This window comes from Monodon monoceros, unplaced genomic scaffold (genome assembly GCF_005190385.1).
Source record: "Monodon monoceros isolate NGI ecotype Baffin Bay Population unplaced genomic scaffold, NGI_Narwhal_1 Super_Scaffold_22, whole genome shotgun sequence".
NCBI classification, from domain to species: Eukaryota; Metazoa; Chordata; class Mammalia; order Artiodactyla; family Monodontidae; genus Monodon; species Monodon monoceros.
In genome coordinates, this window is record NW_021703779.1 from 100,842,101 (window position 1) to 100,864,133 (window position 22,033).

General features: G+C 37.4%; 1 protein-coding gene across 3 annotated transcripts in view; it reads right to left on the minus strand.

Annotated features, from left to right (window-relative positions):
- The window catches only part of CUL4B (cullin 4B), a 38,622-nt gene that overhangs the window by 9,923 nt on the left and 6,666 nt on the right, over nucleotides 1-22,033 (minus strand). For 2 of the 3 annotated variants that reach the window (XM_029241216.1, XM_029241215.1), the window contains exons 3-16: nucleotides 21,058-21,173; nucleotides 11,222-11,325; nucleotides 9,682-9,751; nucleotides 8,841-8,914; nucleotides 7,880-8,042; nucleotides 7,510-7,599; nucleotides 7,127-7,209; nucleotides 6,427-6,494; nucleotides 5,381-5,499; nucleotides 4,585-4,777; nucleotides 3,123-3,227; nucleotides 2,518-2,628; nucleotides 1,973-2,064; nucleotides 761-868 (exon numbers count right to left, since the gene is read on the minus strand). In XM_029241216.1, coding sequence (XP_029097049.1) covers nucleotides 761-868; nucleotides 1,973-2,064; nucleotides 2,518-2,628; nucleotides 3,123-3,227; nucleotides 4,585-4,777; nucleotides 5,381-5,499; nucleotides 6,427-6,494; nucleotides 7,127-7,209; nucleotides 7,510-7,599; nucleotides 7,880-8,042; nucleotides 8,841-8,914; nucleotides 9,682-9,751; nucleotides 11,222-11,325; nucleotides 21,058-21,173 — 1,496 coding nt within the window. The remainder of the gene's footprint in view (nucleotides 1-760; nucleotides 869-1,972; nucleotides 2,065-2,517; nucleotides 2,629-3,122; nucleotides 3,228-4,584; nucleotides 4,778-5,380; nucleotides 5,500-6,426; nucleotides 6,495-7,126; nucleotides 7,210-7,509; nucleotides 7,600-7,879; nucleotides 8,043-8,840; nucleotides 8,915-9,681; nucleotides 9,752-11,221; nucleotides 11,326-21,057; nucleotides 21,174-22,033) is intronic. The other variant, XM_029241217.1, reaches the window with a different exon arrangement.

The following is a 22,033-nucleotide window of genomic DNA, read 5'->3' on the forward strand; positions in this document are numbered from 1 at the left end:
GCAGGTCCACTGATCACTTTGATGTAAGGTAATAACCACCAAATCTAATGGCATTAATCAGTCTTTACACTCTCTGATCTGTCTGCAACATTTTATCATCCCCTCTTTTGAAACATTCATCTCCAATGTCTTCTGTGTCTCTGCAACATGCTGGTTCCTTTATCTCACTATTGCTTCTTCATTGGATCCCCTCACAGGTACCTCTTCCTACCACCTACCAAATGTGAGCCTTTTTCAAAGTTCTGCCTTAGGCCTGTTCTTCCTGTTTCCACATTCTCCCTCTTAATGAGGGAGATCTGCTCCCTGGGCTTCCATGATTATCTCCATGGAGGACTCTCAGTATCTATCTCTCTAGCCTTAACCCTTTTCTAAGCTTCAGTCTTGGGTTAAGACATTTCCCCAGGAGTTAGGTTGGATTTACTCAAGCATCCATCACTCAGCAGTCCAACCCCCAGGTGATATACGGACAAGAATTTTTGAGAGCTGGGCAGAGTGATGGGTACAATCTGGGGAACTGAAAGAAGAGTCAAGCAAATTGGCCCTGAACTCAGAAACTTGGCATCTTTAGCTATGCTCTAATGATATAAGTACAAGAGTAATATAAATAAAAGAGTAAAGTATTAAAAACAGTTGACATTTGGTGGTGGCGTGCTTACTGACAACAAACTTTTAAAAAAGTACATATTTTTCAATGATAAGCAAAATAGAAATGTCACGTATTTCTATGCTTATAACTCAAGTCCTAAACAGCAACTCTTACCTCTGGTGGTAAATGAACTTCCATAGGCACATATGTTGGCCAATAACCCATCGTCAGGATATTCACAGTTAATTCAATATTCCCAGGTACATTCTGGTTCTGCATATACTACAATAAGATCAACACACACACTGAGATCTTAAAAAATAAAAGTGCATACATTTCATGCCATAATAATGACCCATTTAAGAAGTTCCCCATTACAAAACTACATGTGAATACTGACGATCTTTAAAATAAAAGGCAACTATTAAAAGGACTATAAATGAAGCCTATATTAAGTGCACTAGAAAAGTACACTGGGTAACATTTTGCTACAATGGCACACAAAGATCACGTGACTCTGTTAGAGGCATTAACGACTTAAATAATTTCTCACATATGACTGGGCTGTTATAGGATTTCTTCTCCATTCCTTTCCCCATACCACCTGCAGTCCCCATCTCTGGAGACCCCTATGTTGCTTGGAAAACCTGGCAGCAACCCCCATTCCTCACCCCACCAGCCAGCCCAAGTCTCTGGTTTTTCACCTGCTCCACTGCCTGTTTGCAGGGGGTGACCTGAAATGGGGAAGGAAGAAGGGGAAAGGGCAAAGCAAATAAACCCTATTCTGTAGCTACTACAGGACCCATGATCCTACTGACCCTGATCTTTCTCGAGTCTTCCACTCTCATTTCCCACAGTAGCAATACAGTGGTAAAGAAGTCATTATTAAAACCCTAGGAGAGGAAAATCTACTTTGCTATCACTATTACCTATAATCTCAAAAATTTAAAACCAGCTTCTACCAACATCTGCAAAACTATGGATCTAGCTTTTCATTCCCTATGTCCCTAAAGGCCTTATACAACCACTCTATCACTTCTCCTCCCTCCCCATCACCAGCTTTGAATATGCAACTCACCAACAGCGATTAGATGCTAGAAGCCCTGTTCTCACTAGCTAAAGCTTTTCTTGTCCTTACTTCTCTTCAATACATTTTATTTCTATTTTTGTGTTATCTTGGGTGTATACTGAGAATAAATTTTGAAGTAGGTCAAATATACTTACATTTCATTCGTGATTTTTTTCCTCTACTGTGACTATCATCTAAGTTGCTATGAAGTATTTATAACAAATACATGTTTCTATTTATCGTCTTCAGTACAAACCAAAGTAAGGAGATAACGAAATACATTTAAGTTGGAGGAATTAAGTAAGAGTTTAACTCACTTTTACCTGTTTGAACTGAATCATGATGTCTTTAGAAAGTTCCATGTCTTTAAACATTCCTTCAAGTTTGCTGGTGAAAGCAGCTCCACATTCTATTAAAGATGTTTGTACATTTACAGTATTTTAAAGTGGTAAAAACACAGAATTTAGAATTGAAAACATGAAATATAAAACTTACTTTAGCATGAAATATGATCTGTAACTATTCATAAGAACAAAAAAATCCTTACCCCAAAGTGTATGCCCCACTAATTCAGAGTCAAATCTTTAATCCTGTAGTAACCTTATATACTACTTAGGCATAAGATAAATGGGAAACTTTTACACAAATAATAAAAGAACAATGCTTTATTTAAAAAAAAATCACAACAGCTCTGGATATGTAAATAGGTTGGAAACCTAATGAGCTTACTCAATTTACGTTTTTATCATACGAACATACAATGATTGACAAAAGAGGCAACTGACTGAAAGAGTAAAAACTAAGCTAACATTTTCTCTCAGAAATCAAAGAAGAAAAGGAACAGAAAGAATGACAAACATACCATGTTTAAGTTTGGACAGCATTGATTTTTCAGCATCCACAGATGCACTCTTCCCAACTAACAGGCGCTTGGCTAAATCTTTCTTATAGAAGGCCTCAAAAACATCCTTGCCTATGTTAAATAATAAAACACAACTCTCATAATACTCCAATACAAGGTTTTGACAAAACTGACTCAAAGTGCTTAATAAATCGCACCATTACTCCAAGTTATTTAAATTTATAGATTTTATCCAAGTTTGCTAAATGCAAGAAACATTAGAGGTAAATTTTTGTGCCAAACCTTTCAAAAGTTCTTTGCTGTAAAGAATTAAGACTGAATTAACTTTTCTTTAGAAAAGCTTTAGTCAACTAGTAGCTTTAGCATCAATACTCTAGAGATTAAAATAAATAGCAAAATTCAAGGCTCTTAATAGTGGAAAAGTTAAAGCACAAGGCAATTAAGTAACATTCCTCAAGTACCCCAATAAATTAAATGCAAGGAATGTAACAGAATTTTAAATAGCTAACCCCCAAATAAATATACCTTCTAGGTTGGTTATACTCGCTAGTTTCTCTGTTGAGTGCTTTGTTTTAAAAGAAAAATATTAAAACAAAAATACATACCATAGATAAATCTAAATATAATCATAATCTTATCCAACATTTTCTCAAGTTCTTCATCTGTAGCTTCTTTGTTGCCTGCGCGAAGCTTTGAATCTACATACTTAGCTAAAATGGGGGGAAAGTTTGTTGTTTAGTGATCATGTATCCATGAGGTACTGGTCACTATAAATACCAAATAGGAGTATGATATACTGACTTTTTCAATGTTTCACATGTGTACATGCATTTTTAAAACAGTCTCCAAAGTCAGGGAGACCAAGTGACTTGTTCAATGTCACAGAGCTAAAAAATACAAGAGTCTCAACTCAAACCCAAGTCTTCTGGCTCCACATCTAATGTACTTTCTACCATACTGATGCTTACTAAAAATGGGATATGCGGGATATGGGTACCCCGGGGGCAGGGGGTGTATACAGCCCTGTGCTGGGGTCATCAAAGCCATTGAAAGACACGGCACATCTTCTGGAGTATTCATTTTACACTGATGGTAGGCAACCTTAAACCCTTTTCTATTAAAACAAACCAGATACATTACAGAGTAGGAGGCAAATTTTGCAAAAATTTTAAGGGTAAGTAGTAAACCAACAAAATTTCATCCTTTTGGGACTTCCCTGGTGGGGCAGTGGTTAAGAATCCACCTGCCAATGCAGGGAACACGGGTTCGATCCCTGGTCCGGGAAGATCCCACACGCCACGGAGCCACTAAGCCCGTGTGCCACAACTACTGAGCCTGCGCTCTAGAGCCCGTGAGCCACAACTACTGAGCCGACGTGCCACAACTACTGAAGCCCGCGCGCCTAGAGCCCATGCTCCACGACAAGAGAAGCCACCGCAATGAGAAGCCCGCGCACAACAACGAAGAGTAACCCCCGCTCGCCACAACTAGAGAAAGCCCGCGCGCAGCAACGAAGACCCAACGTAGTCAAAAATTTAAAAAAAAAAAAAAATTTCACCCTTTTGGTGAAGGACCTTCTCAGCTACCTCCTCCTCGACATTAAGGGGTACCCAGGTGGGAAAAACTGAGAACTGAAGTATACCACACCTTTTACTCTAAATGGGCCCAGATTATTAGGTTTATTTTCATCCTGGACATTCTACCTTTCTCACTGGCAACTGTAATTTTGTGCTACCCTTTCCTGTAGCCCTATGTGTGGGCCTCAAGAAATGGCACCCTGCCTCGCCTCTAAATTGCAGGAGGCTTGTAAAACAGCTATCAAGCTTTTTATAAATAAAAGTAAGTAGGGTCTTACAAAGAAAGACCATGTTTGACATGTGGGTTTTGAGATATTCTTTAGCATGAAGGACTTATTCCTTGCATCCAGCTTCTTAGAAACCACCAAGTATGCAACTCCAAATAAATTAGGTGTTAATATACAAAACCTTGTCAAAATTTCAGGTTAACTGGAATTTTATGAGTAAAAGAAGAACATTAAAGAACTGGGAAAAGGGACTAGAGAAATACCTATAAGTTCAGCAGGTTTGTTTGGTCTTTTGTTAATGAATGTTTCAAATGCTTCTTTCATGGCGTTGATAAATTTTTCATTCTTCAGGAAACAGATATCAATTATATGGTCAACCTTATCTTTAAAATCCAGCAATTCTTGAACCATGGTTTTATCCTTTTCAGGATTAATTACAATAGTGCTACCAAATGCCTAAAGAAACAAAAATGACTTTCTATTAGAATTTAATTATCTGCAATGAAAACAATCCCGAAATCATATTTTAAGTAGATACACATACTTTAAAATCTCAAAAAATTAAGATAAAGCTGGCTATGAAGTCAAGAAAATAAAAAAAATAAAGTTATAAAACATCCAGACTGATGCCATTCATCTATAGTCATAAAATAAGTAATGGCCACTGGCTATATAATATCATAATGGGGCATTATTGTAGAAGTCTCTAGGGTCTTTTTCCTACTTTTAAAAAAGTCGGGTTGAATTTTTAAAAAACAGCAATCTGCCTTCAGTGTAAGATCAAAGAAAGGAAAGAAATTTGGATCCAAAAAAAGCCCTCTTCCTTTTTCCACATTCACTGCTATAATTATTGGAGCTAGAAATCACATCAGACATCAAGAAGAGAACTGTTTTATTACTAATTTGCCACACAGCTATCATTCTCAGGTTGACTGTTCCCAAAATGCCCATTACTTAAAAAAAAAAAAAGGATCTAACAAATAAATTCTTGCTGATATGTACTCTAGATGTATAGATTATAAGCCATGAGAGAGAAAAAAAACAGGTTAATGTTAATACCTTAATGTATTCAATCCATTGCTGCAAGAGAACCTGAACGCCACCTCGAACTCTACTGAAGAGCTGATACAGGAGAGATAAATCTTGAATTCGGTTTTCATCAAGGAGGCTATTTAAACCTGAATTTTGAAACATTTGGTATTAAAAAAGTGAACAAAAATGTCAGATATTTTAATGAAAAATAAGTTATTGTGATATTGGTCTGAACTATGACTAGTCTGTGATTTTAATACAGAGATGTGCTTTGAATTAAACTCAAAGAAACAATCACCTTTCCAAGTGAAATCTAACTATAGGGAACTTTATATAAAAACAAAAATTGTGTAATGGTTTGTACCATTTAGCATAGTAGATGAGATGTATAAACCAACTTATAAAAATTGGTTTACATAAATACACATTATAAATACCTCATATGTGCAATAGCCACATTATATTTGCATTAGTATACACATATATATATTTCAGAGTATTGGATATGGCCTGTGGTATATCAAAAACCATGCATCAATAGGCCAAGTTTAAATGAAGTTCTAAAGTATTTGATTTTCAGAATGAAATAAAAGTGTAACTGCATTAATGTACTAAAATACCTTAAACAAAAGAAAAGATGGCTGGAGAGAAGGTAAGACTTTTTTGCCTATTTGTAGCATTGTCAAAGTAAAATTCAGGGTATACTCATAGATCACTTAGGATTAATAGAAATGCTTGGTTTTATATGCTAGAAACAAAAACATTTCAGTGTGAAAAGGAATGCATTTCCTTATTACTTCAGTCTTAAAAATTAAATCAAGAATTCCCCAATTCCCACTGTTTCTTTACTGGAGTTGGTAGTCTCCTCTCATCTCACTCCCTGTATCTTTAAGTTAAGGAAACAGGCACCTCCTAAAAGTTTACTGTGATGAATAGGGAAAAGGGGTTGTGTCCCTCCTCAGAAATGCAGCCACACGCTACCAAACTTTTAAAAGGGCAATCTTTAAAAATTTTTCTACTTGTTTGCTGCTACCATTTTAAAAGTAATCTCTTATTTGTAAATTACCAATTACCTTTCTGAAGAATTGCTGTTAAGTGTTCACCTAGAAGTTGTTTTTCCACAGTAGCAATTAATGACTTTCTACAAGGAAAAAAAAAAGTTTAGAACTATTGACTTTGACTTTCCTGAAAATTTATAGTCTCTCCTGGGGGGAAAAAAATCAAATAGCTCATTATATGTTAATTTCAATATTCCTATTCCTATGTATAAATTTATTGTGCTCAGAGTTACTCTACTTTATGACTAGAAGGAAAACATTGCATATTTCAGAATTTGTTACATCACGAAACAAATATTTTAAGGGTCTTGCTATGGCTGGCTTTTCCCAAATTTCTCTGCTTTCACTAGGAAAGTAAGGAATTTATCTGTGCTGCTTACAGGAACTCCTTGGTTGGTAATATTTAGGAAAGCACAGAAATACTTTCTCCTATGAACACCCACTGAATTTTAATCAGCCTGAAGATTTCAAAGATCACATCAGCTTGTAATGCTATTTTTTAATTACATCCTAAACACATACAACCAATTATCAAATCCTTGATTAAATCTAATTAAGTAGGGGAAATAACAACTCGAAGGTTGCATTATGAAAGCAATTGTTAAAGACTCAAGATACCTGAAAACAGTTACTAACATGTTTGGGGATGCCCAAAGTGTCTTAAGTGATTCAACAACACAGGTTAAGGCTATTAGGCTGAGCATGTAATACTTACTGGGTGGTCTGATCTAAGTAAGTAATAAGTCTGTCTGCTTCTTCTTCTAGACGTTTGTTAACATGATGAAGATATTCAGGAACCTACAAAGATAGTTTTTTATATTATTGTTTTCCTCCCCATAAATCATTCAGAAAATGTCAACTCCAAAAGATCCTGGGAGCAGCCCTGTCAAATGTGACAGGGTTGAATCATATGTAAAATTATAGGTAGAGTTTATGATCCAGAATTCTGGCCTTTAAGAAGAGAGAAAAGAAAGGAGCACCTAAGTGAGAGAAAAGCAGCATAATGTTGGGAAGATAAATGCAAAGGGCAGCTTATGTTCAATAAAGTAGGGTCTATTGTGAGACACAGTGGATTTATTAATCATGATTTTTAAATACCTCTCTTTCCTGCATTAATTTTTGGCCTTCGGCTGCGTAAAGTCGGTTAGTTTCTTCCAAAAATCGTTGTTCAAAAGAATCCTGATAAATCTGGGAAGGGATAACAAAATAAAGGAGTTCAATTATCCAATAAATGTTTATTGAATGCCCTTAATGGGAACAGCACTATGAGTTTGGTTTTTATTTTTTGGCCATGCCTCGCGGCTTGTGGGATCTTAGTTCCGCAACCAGGGATCCAGCCTGGGCCCTCAGCAGTGAGAGCGTGGAGTCCTAACCACTGGACCGCCAGGGAATTTCCCTGAGCTTGCTTTTTAAACATCAAATTAGGGATAGCAATCAGCTCTGTAAGTAAGTGAAGTAGTTGACTTACTTGCAAATCAGAGAGCATGCTTAAAAGGCTTCTCAGTAAACTTCTGTCAATCGCTTCACCATTCCTTTCCCTCTCAATCAAAAGAAGAATGCCATCAATTGTCTTATTCTGGACTTTTTGATCACTTATAATATGAGCCCTAAATAACTCCAGTCCCATATCCCTAAAATAAAAAATATATATAATTTAAATTAATTGATGACAATACCACTTCTGGAGAGGCTTAACTTCTCACCACATGTTAGTTAGGGTTCCAGGCTTTGAAGCAGCAATTGTAAAAGTATAAAATCCACACATTTAATTTTAAATAACATTATTAGATTAAAGCATACAGGAAACTCATTTTGTCTTTAATGAAAACTGAAGCTAAATTCCCATCTTCCTCCATAACTAAGTTTTACTGTATTATTTTCTTTGGTGGATTTCTTCCTTGGTCAAATCAAGAGGCAAAATTAGTTCAAAGCTATAAAATGGTCTTCACTGTACTGGTAATGAAGGCTTAATTGCTCATTTGTCATCTGGCTTCAGTACTCAAAAATCAGTAAACTCTGATAATTGCTGTAGGTAGATGCTAGGCACATGATGGGGGGAAGAGCTCATTATACTCTTCTGTTTTTGTGTATACATGGAATTTTCCACAATAATGTTAAAAGATAGAGTGAAATCTTGATCAGCAACAAAATGATGCACACTCAGACAATCCAGAGCAAACTTTAATCCCCTTGGCTAACAAAGAAACTTCTTCATAAGTTATTATATGCCCAGGGAATGTTAGCTATCTCCAATATTAGCAGAGACAAAACATAATTAACAAGGTAAAACTGCTATAAACAGAAGTCTAGAAGCCAAATATGAGTTTTTAGGAGAATATTCACAGTATCACTCTCTTCTATCAGTGTAATTAAGATCTGACTATGATTTGTTACAAATCTTTTCATAATTTTTTTTCTGGTATCCTTACCAAATGGAGGGTAGCATTGAATTTTGAAGAACGTAAGTCCTATCCAGAAACAAAAAAATGCTCCTGATCATGATCTGCCAATGAAAAAAAGAAATCAAACAACTTTTTATATTTTGTGAAGCTGAAATATTTTATAAAATAAGATTGCAGGGTTTACTTGTATATATACCAGACTACTAGGATCAAACATACAGATAAACACATCTACCTGAGAATATGCCCACACCATTTTTATTAAACCATTAATAAACGTTAATTCTTGCTGTAGTTTCCAGAAAAAAAAAAGACACTTAAAATGGTCTATGACTTCTTTGCAATCTGAGAAGCAACTAAAAATAAAAACAGAATAAAGGGGCATACAATTTTTCCTCAGCAACAGTCCTCAGGGTGAAACTGCCTTAAATTGTATACGTGGAATTTTGGGTGGGTGGGATGGATTTTAAGATTTTTAATTTGCAGAATATAAGGTTTAAAATAATACCAGATTAGGGAAAAAGGAAAAGGTTGTGATCTGAATAATCTAAAACGCAGAACCATCAGGCACCTTCACAAGTAACCAAATAGCGAGTGGGATAGCCATCAAGACTGACAGGCAAAATGTAACTTTTTTAATGAGATAAATACCTTTTGCTTAAGTGTTACAAAAATAAAAATGATCCTAAGGTGCAAGTCATTCTAAAATACTGGTTTACCTGTAACTTGCAGTTTCAAAATAGAAAACTCAACCAAAATTAGTTTCAGTCCCCCCATTGCAAAGCTTTTAAAACTAGCATTCCTGTATTTGAAGAAACTTATTTTAACTACAATATTTAGCTGAAATGTAATGCTTTTTCCATCTTACCATCTGTCTGCAATGGTTCTGCCAACATCTATCGATCTTCTTTAGAAAAAGAACACTATCCAATGAATCCGTGAGATATACGTTAAGGATATTTTAAAAGCGCTTAGTACAAGTAATAATATGCAACGTAAGAGCACATTTGTCTTAAATACGGAATGCCCTAGGTACTAAATGAAACTAAACAGCACTTAATTATGAAACAAAATGCTACTTCTTAAACTGTAAAAACATGTTAGATCCCACTAAAAAAAAAATACCTCCAAAAACAAGTCTTAGTGGGACTTCCCTGGTGGCATAATGGTTAAGAGTGAAGTAAGTCAGAAAGAGAAAGACAAATACCGTATGCCAACACTTACATATGGAATTTAAGAAAAAAAATGTCATGAAGAACCTAGGGGTAAGACAGGAATAAAGACACAGACCTACTAGAGAATGGACTTGAGGATATGGGGAGGGGGAAGGGTAAGCTGTGACAAAGCAAAAGAGAGGCATGGACAAATATACACTACCAAACTAAGGTAGATAGCTAGTGGGAAGCAGCCGCCTAGCACAGGGAGATCAGCTCCTAGCACAGGAAGATCAGCTCGGTGCTTTGTGACCGCCTGGAGGGGTGGGATAGGGAGGGTGGGAGGGAGGGAGGGAGACGCAAGAGGGAAGAGATATGGGAACATATGCATATGTATAACTGATTCACTTTGTTACAAAGCAGAAACTAACACACCATTGTAAAGCAATTATACTCCAATAAAGATGTAAAAAAAAAGAATCCACCTGCCAATGCAGGTGACACGGGTTGGATCCCTGCTCCACTCCGGGAAGATCCCACATGCCATGGAGCAACTAAGCCCATGCACCACAACTACTGAGCCTGTGCTCTAGAGCCTGCGTGCCACAACTACTGAAGTGTGCACGCCTAGAGTCCATGCTCCGCAACAAGAGAAGCCACCGCAATGAGAAGCCCGAGCACCACAATGAAGAGTAGCCCCCGCTCACCACAACTAGAGAAAGCCCGCACGCAGCAACGAAGACCCAAAGCAGCAAAAAAAAAAAAAAAAAAACAAACCAAACCAAACCAAAAACTGTCTTTGAAAAAAACGAAACAAACAACAAAAAAAAACAAGTCTTAGGGACTTCCCTGGAGGTCCAGTGGTTAAGACTCTGCACTTCCACTGCAGGGGGCACAGGTTCAATCCCTCGTCAGGGAACTAAGATCCTGAAAGCCACTAGGCCAAAACAACAAAAAACAAGTCTTAGACATAACTGAGCATTGGGTTTTCAGTTTATTATTTCCCAATTATCTTTCCTCAAAAAGAGTAAAGACATAAAGACATTTTATTTATTTACATTAATAGTACAATGTAGATTTGGACCCTAATTAGAGATAAAAAGTCGAATTTTGCATCTTCTTACTCTAGAGGCAAGATGAACAAAAAATAAATCTACAAAACACAGGCATTCCATTTCAAGCTGGGTTTAAAAGTGAGGGACAGAGAGGGAGGGATAGATGAAAATACAAGGTTTTTTGTTTTTAAAAGGATATTCTCTGAACTGATGAATTTGTGCTTTGATGTGATCTTCACAAATCTGTCTCAGCTGTTTGTACAAGTTTGCAGAAATCTTGTAAGAACAGAGATTTTCCACAGCCTGCAAAATTAAACACATACTTTCTTACGGAGTGAATGGGGAGGGGAGGGGAGATTTCTTGATTATTTACATCAAATTCCTATTATTTGTTATTTCTACCATGTCGGCTTATTAAAAAGGATTATTCGTCCATTTAAAACACAAGGTAAGGGCTTCCCTGGTGGCACAGTGGTTGAGAGTCCGCCTGCCGATGCAGGGGACACGGGTTCGTGCCCCGGTCCGGGAAGATCCCACATGCCGCAGAGCGGCTGGGCCCGTGAGCCGCGGCCGCTGAGCCTGCGCGTCTGGAGCCTGTGCTCTGCAACGGGAGAGGCCACAACAGTGAGAGGCCCGCGTACCGTAAATTAATTAATTAATTAATTAATTAAAATAAAACACAAGGTAAAATAGCAAAATATCAACATGGGTAGTGAACATTTTTCATAACCAGTGTACTATACCAACCCCACACACACACACAAATTAATACATTTATTGTGGCAGTACAGGTTAAGGATGGAGGGAATCAAGCCAAATTCTCACCTTGTGAAGACCAATTTGTAACAACTGCTACATATAAATTCTGTCTTGTTCTTAAAAATGTTAATTGTTTTCATAAGCAGAATTCCATTTTGAGTTTGAAAATAATTTCACCAATTGTTTATTAGATGGGCTGGGTGGTCCAACCACCACTGAAATAAAATTTATTTATACTTTCTTTGGTTTTCCTGAACAGAGCAATGCAGAATTTATTGCAAGCAGTATTATAATGAGTATGATATAATTATACACAGGGATTTTTCTCCAACATTGCAGCTTAAGAATATTTAAATAGAGGTTTTAAAATTTGCACAATGGGATAAACATTAATTACGAAAGAAATACTGAATTTTTACTTCATTCTAATAGTTGAATTGGTCTTTTATACTCAGATCCCAAAAGGACAAACTTGAGATTTCAGTGAGTTTCTTCTTATGTGCATCAAAAGACTTTCAAATTTAATACAACAGGCATGGTAAAACTCTTTGGATGAACTCTGATATAATCTACAATTTCAACTATTAATGACTTAAGTATAACACCAGGATTTTTTTCTCACCACAACACAAGGCAAAAATTCCATTAAAATTGACTCTAAGGGACCATCCAAGTCCTCTTGGTTGGAGTGGAATTTTATAAATATGTAGCTGGAAGTCATATTCCCAGCATGCACGTCCAGCAAATAAACTAGCAAATGAAAATAAAGCTTAAAGGAAACCACTTATACCAAAGGAGGAAAGGCACTACACCTTACCAGGAAACAGCAGACCACTTAGATATAGCAGCTAAGGAGGAATAAGAAGGCTAAGTCTCTGCTGGCCACCCCTTTCCATGGGGCCTTGGGTTAGGCCACAAATGCCTAAGTGTGTGTTTATGTTTATTTCATGTGCCTGACTGGTTCACATTAGTCCTCTATGGACTCTCTTTCTTCCTCCTTTAGTAGTCTTCTCATTGTATCTTGGTGCTCCTTTTGAGTGACTAATTTTCTCAGCATTTCTCGTTTTCCTGCTTAGATTCTGTCTTTGTATTTCACCTTCTCCACATTTCCCACCTGCAGTACTTTTCCGAGTCCTCCTTCACCATTCCCTTCTGCTGTGTTACTCTTTCTTCCATATATTAGTTCTCATCGCATCTATTTATTTTCTTACACAAGATACCATATTCCCTTACTACTCAGCTAGGTTCCACTTCTTCCCATAAGCTTTCCTTAATTGCCTTGGCTACCAGTGACTCATTTGGCACTATCACCGATCATACCACACTGACTTGTCCCTGAGTCAATATTGTATCTCTTAATGTGTATATCCTGTCCCCCAACTCTCCTTAATGACAGAAAGAGACCATGTGCTCATGTACCTATATGTTCTTTAATACTTTTTGGGCGTTGAACCAGGTGAATATAGTAAATATTCAAAAAACTAATGTAGGGCTTCCCTGGTGGCGCAGTGGTTGAGAGTCCACCTGCCGATGCAGGGGACACGGGTTCATGCCCCAGTCCGGGAAGATCCCACATGCCGCGGAGCAGCTGGGCCCATGAGCCATGGCCGCTGAGCCGGTGCGTCCAGAGCCTGTGCTCCGCAACGGAAGAGGCCACAGCAGTGAGAGGCCCACGGACCGCAAAAAAACCCCAAAACCCAAAAAACAAACAAACAAAAAAAACCCCTAATGTACCTATAACTAGCAATGTGTCCTGCACACAGAAGGGGCTTACAGCGTAAGGAGAAAACTGGTCAGAAAACATATAATTACAAGATACTGTGTTGGGTGCTATGATGGGGATAAGATAGAGGTGAGGTCCCTAACCCAATCTTTAGGGCAGAGGCAAGTCAGGAAAGGCTTCCGGAGCACAAGTAAAGAGGTGGAGTCCCAAAGACCCAGTGGGAAATAGATAAAGAGCTTATGGGAATAGTGAGAAATAAGAGAATTAAGCTGGTCTTCATATGCATACAGCTTCAGCTGTGTTTAGCTGGAGAATGGTTTAAGATACGAGAAGCAACAACAGAAGGAAAGGGAAAGGCAGGAAGATCTAAGGTGAGTTTTGAAGGTCAAGATGGAAGAGAACATCCTGCTTCTCTAATTTAGCCTTGACTGCTTAACATATAGACCAGATCTAGTAATTTCCGTTCCTTAAGAACTTTTCCATCAAGCTCTTCAGGTACCATTTATGGAGAAATCCCATAAGTGGTATAAAAAAATACAAAGGACTGAATGGTATGGTGCATGGTCTACTATCATTTATGTAAATTAAAAAAAAGAAAGAAAATTAATTAAAAAAACCTCCACACAGGGCTTCCCTGGTGGCGCAGTGGTTGAGAGTCCGCCTGCCAATGCAGGGGACGCGGGTTCGTGCCCCGGTCCGGGGGGATCCCGTGTGCCGCAAAGCGGCTGGGCCCGTGGGCCGTGGCCACTGGGCCTGTGCTCTGCAACGGGAGAGGCCACAACAGTGAGAGGCCCGCGTACCGCAAAATAAAAACCTCCACACAGTTGTTTTTACACACATGAACCATTTCTGGAATGATACACCCAATTATGTTTGTCAAGAGGGTTATTAGCTGGGGGAGCAGGGTTGGAAGATGGAGTGGAAGTGAAACTTTACTACATGTCTGTAATACTTTTGGGGCTTTGAACCAGATGAATATTCTAACTATTAAAAAAACTTAAGTACTTGCCTCCCCCAATAAAACCCTATCTTCCCCACCACCATACTTTTTAGCACGGCATTCAAGGCTCAATAGTACCATTATTTTACTCTCATGTCTGTCTATAATCTTCCATACACCTCGTGATCTAAATACTCTGCTTTGCTCACTTTCAAGCAAGGTTTGTTTGGAGCAATCATGTGTGCCTAAAACAGTGGCTTCCAAAAGTTTTTGACAAGCCACAGTAAGAAATACATTTTATGTCACAATCCATTATACATAAAATTTATGTAATTGAAACAAAATCTTCATGAAACTGTACTTACCATTACTATGTGTGATGTACTCCGATATTTTCTATTTTACCTTTTTTTAAAAATGCTGGTCACAAACTACTAATTTCATGAGCCTACTAGAATATAAGCACCTTAGGGGCAAGGACTAAGTGATCTCTATATGCCCATGGCATTTGTCCAGCTTTGCACACAGTAAGCAGTCACACAGTCACTGATTCAACAAGAATGGGGTGTTTACTAAGTACTCTGTCCTGTTAGGTGCTGGGATAGAAACATGAATAAGTGTTAAATCACTACTGAGGAGCTTGAGATAAACTCTATTTTATTCCAGACCTTTGAAAAGCACTTTTAGACATGTATCATTTTACATTTCAGTAAACACTCTGGAAATCCCTAGAAGTTTGATCTGGTATAATTATTACTAATATAACCTTGTTTCACAGATAACTATTTGTATTAAACATTCTGGATAATTCTATAAGTCTCTTAAATAAAACTATCTTTCTACTTAAGCTCCCAATCACTACTGGTTAAATATGCTGCCTTAAATCCTTTTTGCAGGTAGTTGGATATAAGATAAAAACATTCTAATAAGGTTTTAACTTTTATTCCTCTAAATCCCAGCCCCTTCCCTCCAAAATTCATACATTGCATCAAACACATGTTTGTCTGAAGAAAAAAAAAACTCCTAAGAAAATATAAACGTGTAGCAAATGAAATGCAAAACTATAGTTCCTGAAATTTGCAGAATATAAGATTTAGAAACAGCAAAGGCACATAAGCTTGCATTTGGGACGAGGAAAAGAGTGGAAATGAGGGTAAGAAGACTAGAATAAAAAAATGAAGAGGATTAAAATAAGGATAAAAATACAAAGATGCAAAAATAAATGGTAAGGGAGGAAATCTGGAAAATTTTCTGATTTAGCAACAACAGACACTTAAGAAATTAAATTCCCACCAGGGTGCTGAACTTTGGTCACTGGCCTAACAGGCTGGGGCTTATTTTTCAAACCATAATGTTTAAAGAGAGAAAGAAAAGCATACCACAAAACTTTTCAACAACTGATACAACAATAAAACTCAAAATTATGTCTTTTTACATCTAGTAAAAATGCCTAAAATAAGATAATCAAAATACATCAAAAGCTAAGAATTTTCAGAAAGGAAGCCGAACAATGAAACCTAAATTATTTCTCTTTTTACATCTAGTAAAAATGCCTAAAATAAGATAATCAAAATATATCAAAAACTAAGAATTTGCAGAAAGGAAGCCGAACAATGAAACCTAAATTATTTCTCTTTTTACATCTAGTAAAAAGAGCTTAAATAAGACAAATTATCAAGGACTAAGAATTTGTAGTTTGGATAAATAGCAGGGATAGTATTAACAATTCAGTAAAAACAGGAGTAATAGTAACGTGACAGACTTAGCTTAAACACATCAAAGGTTAAACTTACAGAACATAATACCTAGTCATCAACATAGAATATAATAGCTTGTCACCTCTGCTAAGAATCTACTACCTGCTCTCCACTGACTGCTTAAGAAACCCGATTTTACAATGGAAAATAACCTATACTCAGATGGATGCACTATTTGCTTCCAGTCTTGCGGTCATGTACTTGATGAATGAATCATTAATTGAAAGGCTCCATTATTTAAAATTTATTTCACAAAAAGCTAACCAAACAAGAGTTCTCATTATTAATGATGAAATTATTTTCATCAGAATTGAAGTATGGACTAAGCTTACCTTCAAAGATAATAGCTAAAAATTTATACTAAGAATAAATGTAACACTCATACAGAAACCAGCCAGCTCCAAAAAAGGTAGCTGATTTAAAAACACTGCACAGCTATTCACACAAGGCTGAGAACATGAGGAAAATAATCCCATTACTTAAAATATCACTTAGTAAAAAAGTCACACACCAAAACCAAGATGCCAACTATTAAGATACTACATATAAAAACAAGACACATTCTTGAGCAGTGCAGAGGGACACTGTTCCTAGAGAGTTCTCTTTTTCTATTATTTTTTCACTTTGGCTAATGATGTTTTCTGATGCATATCTGGGATGTAATCTATTTATCAGCCAGCTGTTCTGGCCCAGTGTGGATTTAGAATTTAAAAACATGTGTGGCTTTAGAGATGTATAATAAAACATAATCTTAAAGATACCTTTTTTAAAGACTCATACTATTTATCATCATCATCACTGATGACACGGACATACAGCAGGCAGTGTAGTAAGTACGTTTTTGCAGTATTTTATTTACAACTGAACAACCCTGCCATATAGGTAGTCTCCCCATTTTGCAAATGAGGAAACCAAGGCTTAGAGAAGTAACTCACCCAAAGTTATCATGAGTGGCAGATCTCAAATCTAAGGCAGGCTGAACAACTCAAGTCAGTGCATTTAACCATACTCCTATCTGTAGTCAATCAAAAACAAACAAGCAAACAAACAAAAAAAACCCAAACCAAAACAACATGAACCACTGCCTCACTCTTAACAGGATTTCAAGGTTGTGGAGCAAAGATAATTTTTTTTTTTTTGCGGTACCGGGGCCCCTCACCGCCGTGGCCCCTCCCGCCGCGCGGAGCACAGGCTCTGGACGCGCAGGCCCAGCGGCCATGGCCCACGGGCCCAGCCGCTCCGCGGCAACGCGGGATCCTCCAGGACCGGGGCACGAACCCGCGCCCCCCGCAGTGGCAGGCAGACTCCCAACCACTGCACCACCAGGGAAGCCCGGAAAGATAATTTTTAAACTCAGGTACAAGTCACACTTTAAATCACTTTTAAAACACAACGTTTACTTATTGCAAATATACTCAGAACAGCACGTTCTTTTCTAGAAATTAAAAACTTACGAGGTAGTATATGCAATCCACACTAGGGAAGACTTCCATGCTTAAGCCTTAAAGCAAAATGGTCTTTCATTCATAGAAAAAAGTTCTGCATAGACATATGCCAAGTAAGTGTTTACTTCAGGGACGGGGGTGGGGTGTGTGTGCTGAGGAGTTTGGAGAACTTTTGTTTGGTACACTACATACTTCTATATTGTTTCAATTTTAGAAGAGTACTTTTAAATTACATTTCAACCTGTTTAAAAATCCAACAAGCACCTGAAATCCAGATGGTATGAAATAATTTTACTCCCTTTATCCTTTTATCCTCTTTTTTGAACTTGAACACCTCAAAATAATCTTTCTGAGAACAATCCCAAGGAGCATTTATAAAATTAAGGTCAAAAACAGCAAAAGAGCTAGAAACAAATGCTTTTGAATTTATTATTACAGAAGTAGGAAAGTATTATGAAAAATGCAAAGAGTGAAAAGTTGTAACACTGACTTTAGGCTAAAGAAATGCAACTGAACAACAGCAGGTAAAGAATTCTGAAGTACAATAAAGGAAAAACAAAAAATGTGAGCTATGAGCTCTTGAAACACAAAGGGATTTAACAGAATCAACTTACCAGGAAAAATATTTTTTTAACCCAAAAGCTCTAGAAAAATATTCAAGGTAAAGTAAATAGGGTTCATTAGCAACTACAATCAATATGTTATAAATATGGGGACTTCCCTGTTGGTGCAGCAGTTAAGACTCTGAGTTCCCAATGCAGGGGGCCCAGGTTTGATCCCTGGTCAGGGAACTAGATCCCACAAGCGTGCTGAAACTAAGAGTTAGCATGCCACAACTAAAGAGCCCGTGAGCCGCAACTAGGGAGCTTGCCTGCCGCAACTAAGACCTGGAGCAACCAAATAAATAAGTAAATAAATAATTTTTTTTAAATGTCAGAAATATGAAATATGTAAAGTAACACATTACTGAAATTAAAGATGCTGTATGCCAGCAAATCCAAAGAAACACCATATACAAGCACGAATGAAAAAAATTACCTTCTTTTTTTAAATTTATTTATTTATTTTTGGCTGCGTTGGGTCTTCATTGCTGCGTGCAGGCTTCTTCCTAGTTGCAGCGAGTGGGGACTACTCTTCGCTGCAGTGCGTGGGCCTCTCATTGCTGTGGCCTCTTCCGTTGCGTAGCATGGGATCAAGCACACGAGCTTCAGTAGTTGTGGCATGGGGTCTCAGTAGTTGTGGCTCGTGGGATCTAGAGCGCAGGCTCAGTAGTTGTGGCGCACGGGCTTAGCCGCTCTGCGGCATGTGGGATCTTCCTGGACCAGGGCTCAAACCCGTGTCCCCCGGGTTTCCCTGGTGGGGCAGTGGTTGAGAATCTGCCTGCCAATGCAGGGGACACAGGTTCGAGCCCTGGTTTGGGAAGATCCCACATGCCGCGGAGCAACTAGGCCCGTGAGCCACAACTACTGAGCCTGCTCTCTGCAACAAGAGAGGCCACGATAGTGAGAGGCCCGCGCACCACGATGAAGAGTGGCCCCCGCTTGCCACAACTAGAGAAAGCCCTTGCACAGAAACAAAGACCCAACACAGCCAAAAATAAATAAATAAATTAATTAATTATTTTTAAAAAAGTAAGAAGACCCAACTGTCTTAAAAAAAAAAAACGCGTGTCCCCTGCGCTCGCAGGCGGATTCTTAACCACTGCGCCACCAGGGAAGCCCCACAAAATTACCTTCTTTGATGACAAAGTTTCTTTTCCTAAAGTAAGACTATTTGCTTCAAACACTGCACTACAGAGGTATGTGAAGTGCTGTGGTGTATTAGTGAAAGTGCACTGGACTAAAAACTTGGGCATCTCGGTTTAAGTCCCCTGCTCTGCCAATACACGACTCTAGACTTTGGAGTCCCTGAGACTCCATTTCCTCATCAATAGAATAGGGATGATAACTACTACCTTATCTACTTCACAAAGGGTTTCTATAATGCTTAAATGAGATAATCCTACTTTGTAGGCTGTCACATACACTATACAAAGAAAAGATACTGGACCACATAATTGCTTAAGGCCTTTCCAACTGTCATTCAACTTTTATTACTGTACAACTCAGGAGCCACATGTGCAATATACCAACATAGCCAAATGAGGTGGGCTTATCCTTAATACCTTAGTACTACTACTGACTACTACCTGACACTTACATAGCATTATAATGCTTATAATATTACACAGCATCATTACTATGTATTCGGCACCGTTCTGTTTGGCATGCATTGACGCATTAAATTTAAACAGCAACAGAAACTGGTGATCTCAATTGACCTATTACAAGTGAAAAAGTCATACTGTGCCTTATGAAAAAGTTTAAGTAGTGATAACATCAACTTATATTTCTATCGTAGTGCTTCAAGGTGTTTTTCACAAACATCTTATGAGTCTTATAAGCAACGCTGTGAGGTAGATAGAGCAGGAGTTCTTCCCCCATTTACAAAGGAGGAAACAGAAGCTGAGAGATGTTTAGTACCTTGCCCAAGACCACAAGGGTAATAGAGCCAAACCTAGATCCCTTTGTCTTTTGACTCCTAATCCACTGTTTGTCCATCACCAAACTATCTCTACAACTAAAATGAATAGATGAAAACTACGAATTCTGATAAACTGAACCAACATAATTTCTTACAAAGTACTCATCAATACAAAAACTCAAGCCATTGGATTTTTTTTTTAATATGAAACTGCTGACTCTATAATGGAAAGTAACTTCTTGAATTGGTTGTGGCAAAAATACAGTAGGTCAAAGTATCTTGGTAGCAAGAAGTCTAAATCAGGAATTGCCCTTAATTGTATATTTACGTTCAACACTTCAAATACAGATCCATTTGTTAAGCAAAAGAAACAAACCTGAACCTCAGACCAAGTTGCTGAACTACAACCTGCTGATCACTTCTGGGCTAAGGTATGTCTTGTAGACCAGGAGAAAAGACAAACATAAAGAACAAGAGAAAGAAATGGCAAAAGTATGCTAACAGCAAAGACGTAGAATAAAGTATATGGAGAATATCTGCGTTTCTTGAGGGCTTTCCTATATAGGTAACACCACTTAGCAAGAAGTATTTGGGATCCAGGCTATAGGATTCTATTATAGGTCAAACTTATTACAGCTAGGTACTCCTAACTGTAAATCCTAATTAGAAGGGTCCACGATAAGCCCAATTTATACCAATAAGACTGTACCCATAGTTTATGTCAGAACATATGGTCTGATTATAAAACAGAGCGCATATATTAATCAAGAAATTGTAATTAGAAGGGAACCAAAAATCTACATAAGCACCCATTTCAGAAAGTAAAATCCATATACATTTCACCTCAATTTACGCTAACCAAATCTGGTAATCCAAGTTAATACATACCTGATAGAGTTCTTCTAAATTGTACTTAATCGAAGTACTATTCTGGATAGCTTCCACTGCTTCTTTCAGTTTCTGCCATGTTTCATCTGTGTAGTTTTCTGGTAATTTAGGCTTATCTAGATGATATGTAAAAGGTTGATAATCAGAATAATATGTAGGATATAGTAATGAAAAGACTCACAAAATACTAGTATTACTGCTCTTTAAGGGTAAATTGTTATAAGTATTATATCTAACTATTAAAGTAACCATTATATTTAGGCTTAGTATAAAGAATAAAATTTGAAATGCCAGAATACTGTGTAAGTCATTTTGACTCACCTATTAAAACTGAAGGTGAGGGGTTTTTCCTGCTATTGACTGAATTGCTTCAAAAAATAAAAATTCAAGAATGACAAACAAAAAATTAACAATCCTGATCCTATTCCATCATGTGTAAACCAAAGTCAACATGAATTTTGTACCTGAAATGTAAAATACTGAGTGCCTACCATGTACAAGGTACTTTATAAACATCTTAATTTTCCTAATAATGTCATAAGGAAAGTATTATTATCCTTATTTGGCAACTGAGGCTGGAAGACTCATTTAGTAAGGCTTGCCCAAGGTCACCATAGCTAGTCAATGGTAAAACTGGGATTCTAACTCAGATCTGTTTGACCCCCTTATTTATGTAGCATCTACAGGAATGGAGAGAAACATCTTAATTCATGTTTTGATTTAAACTGCATTTATGAGCAGAGTAAAATATTAAAAAATTAAAACATCCAAACAACTCCAGAACCTATGTAGCACTTTCAGAATGGAAAGGTACATCTTAATCCAGGCTTTAAACTTCACTGACCAGCAATGAGGCTTTTTTAAATTAAAACATCCAGATACCTTAATAATGTGTTTTTATTTTGGGAGGGGGAGAAAAAAACCCAAACAAAATCTCTGAAACCGGTATACAAATGCAATTAGGGTCATAGCTCAT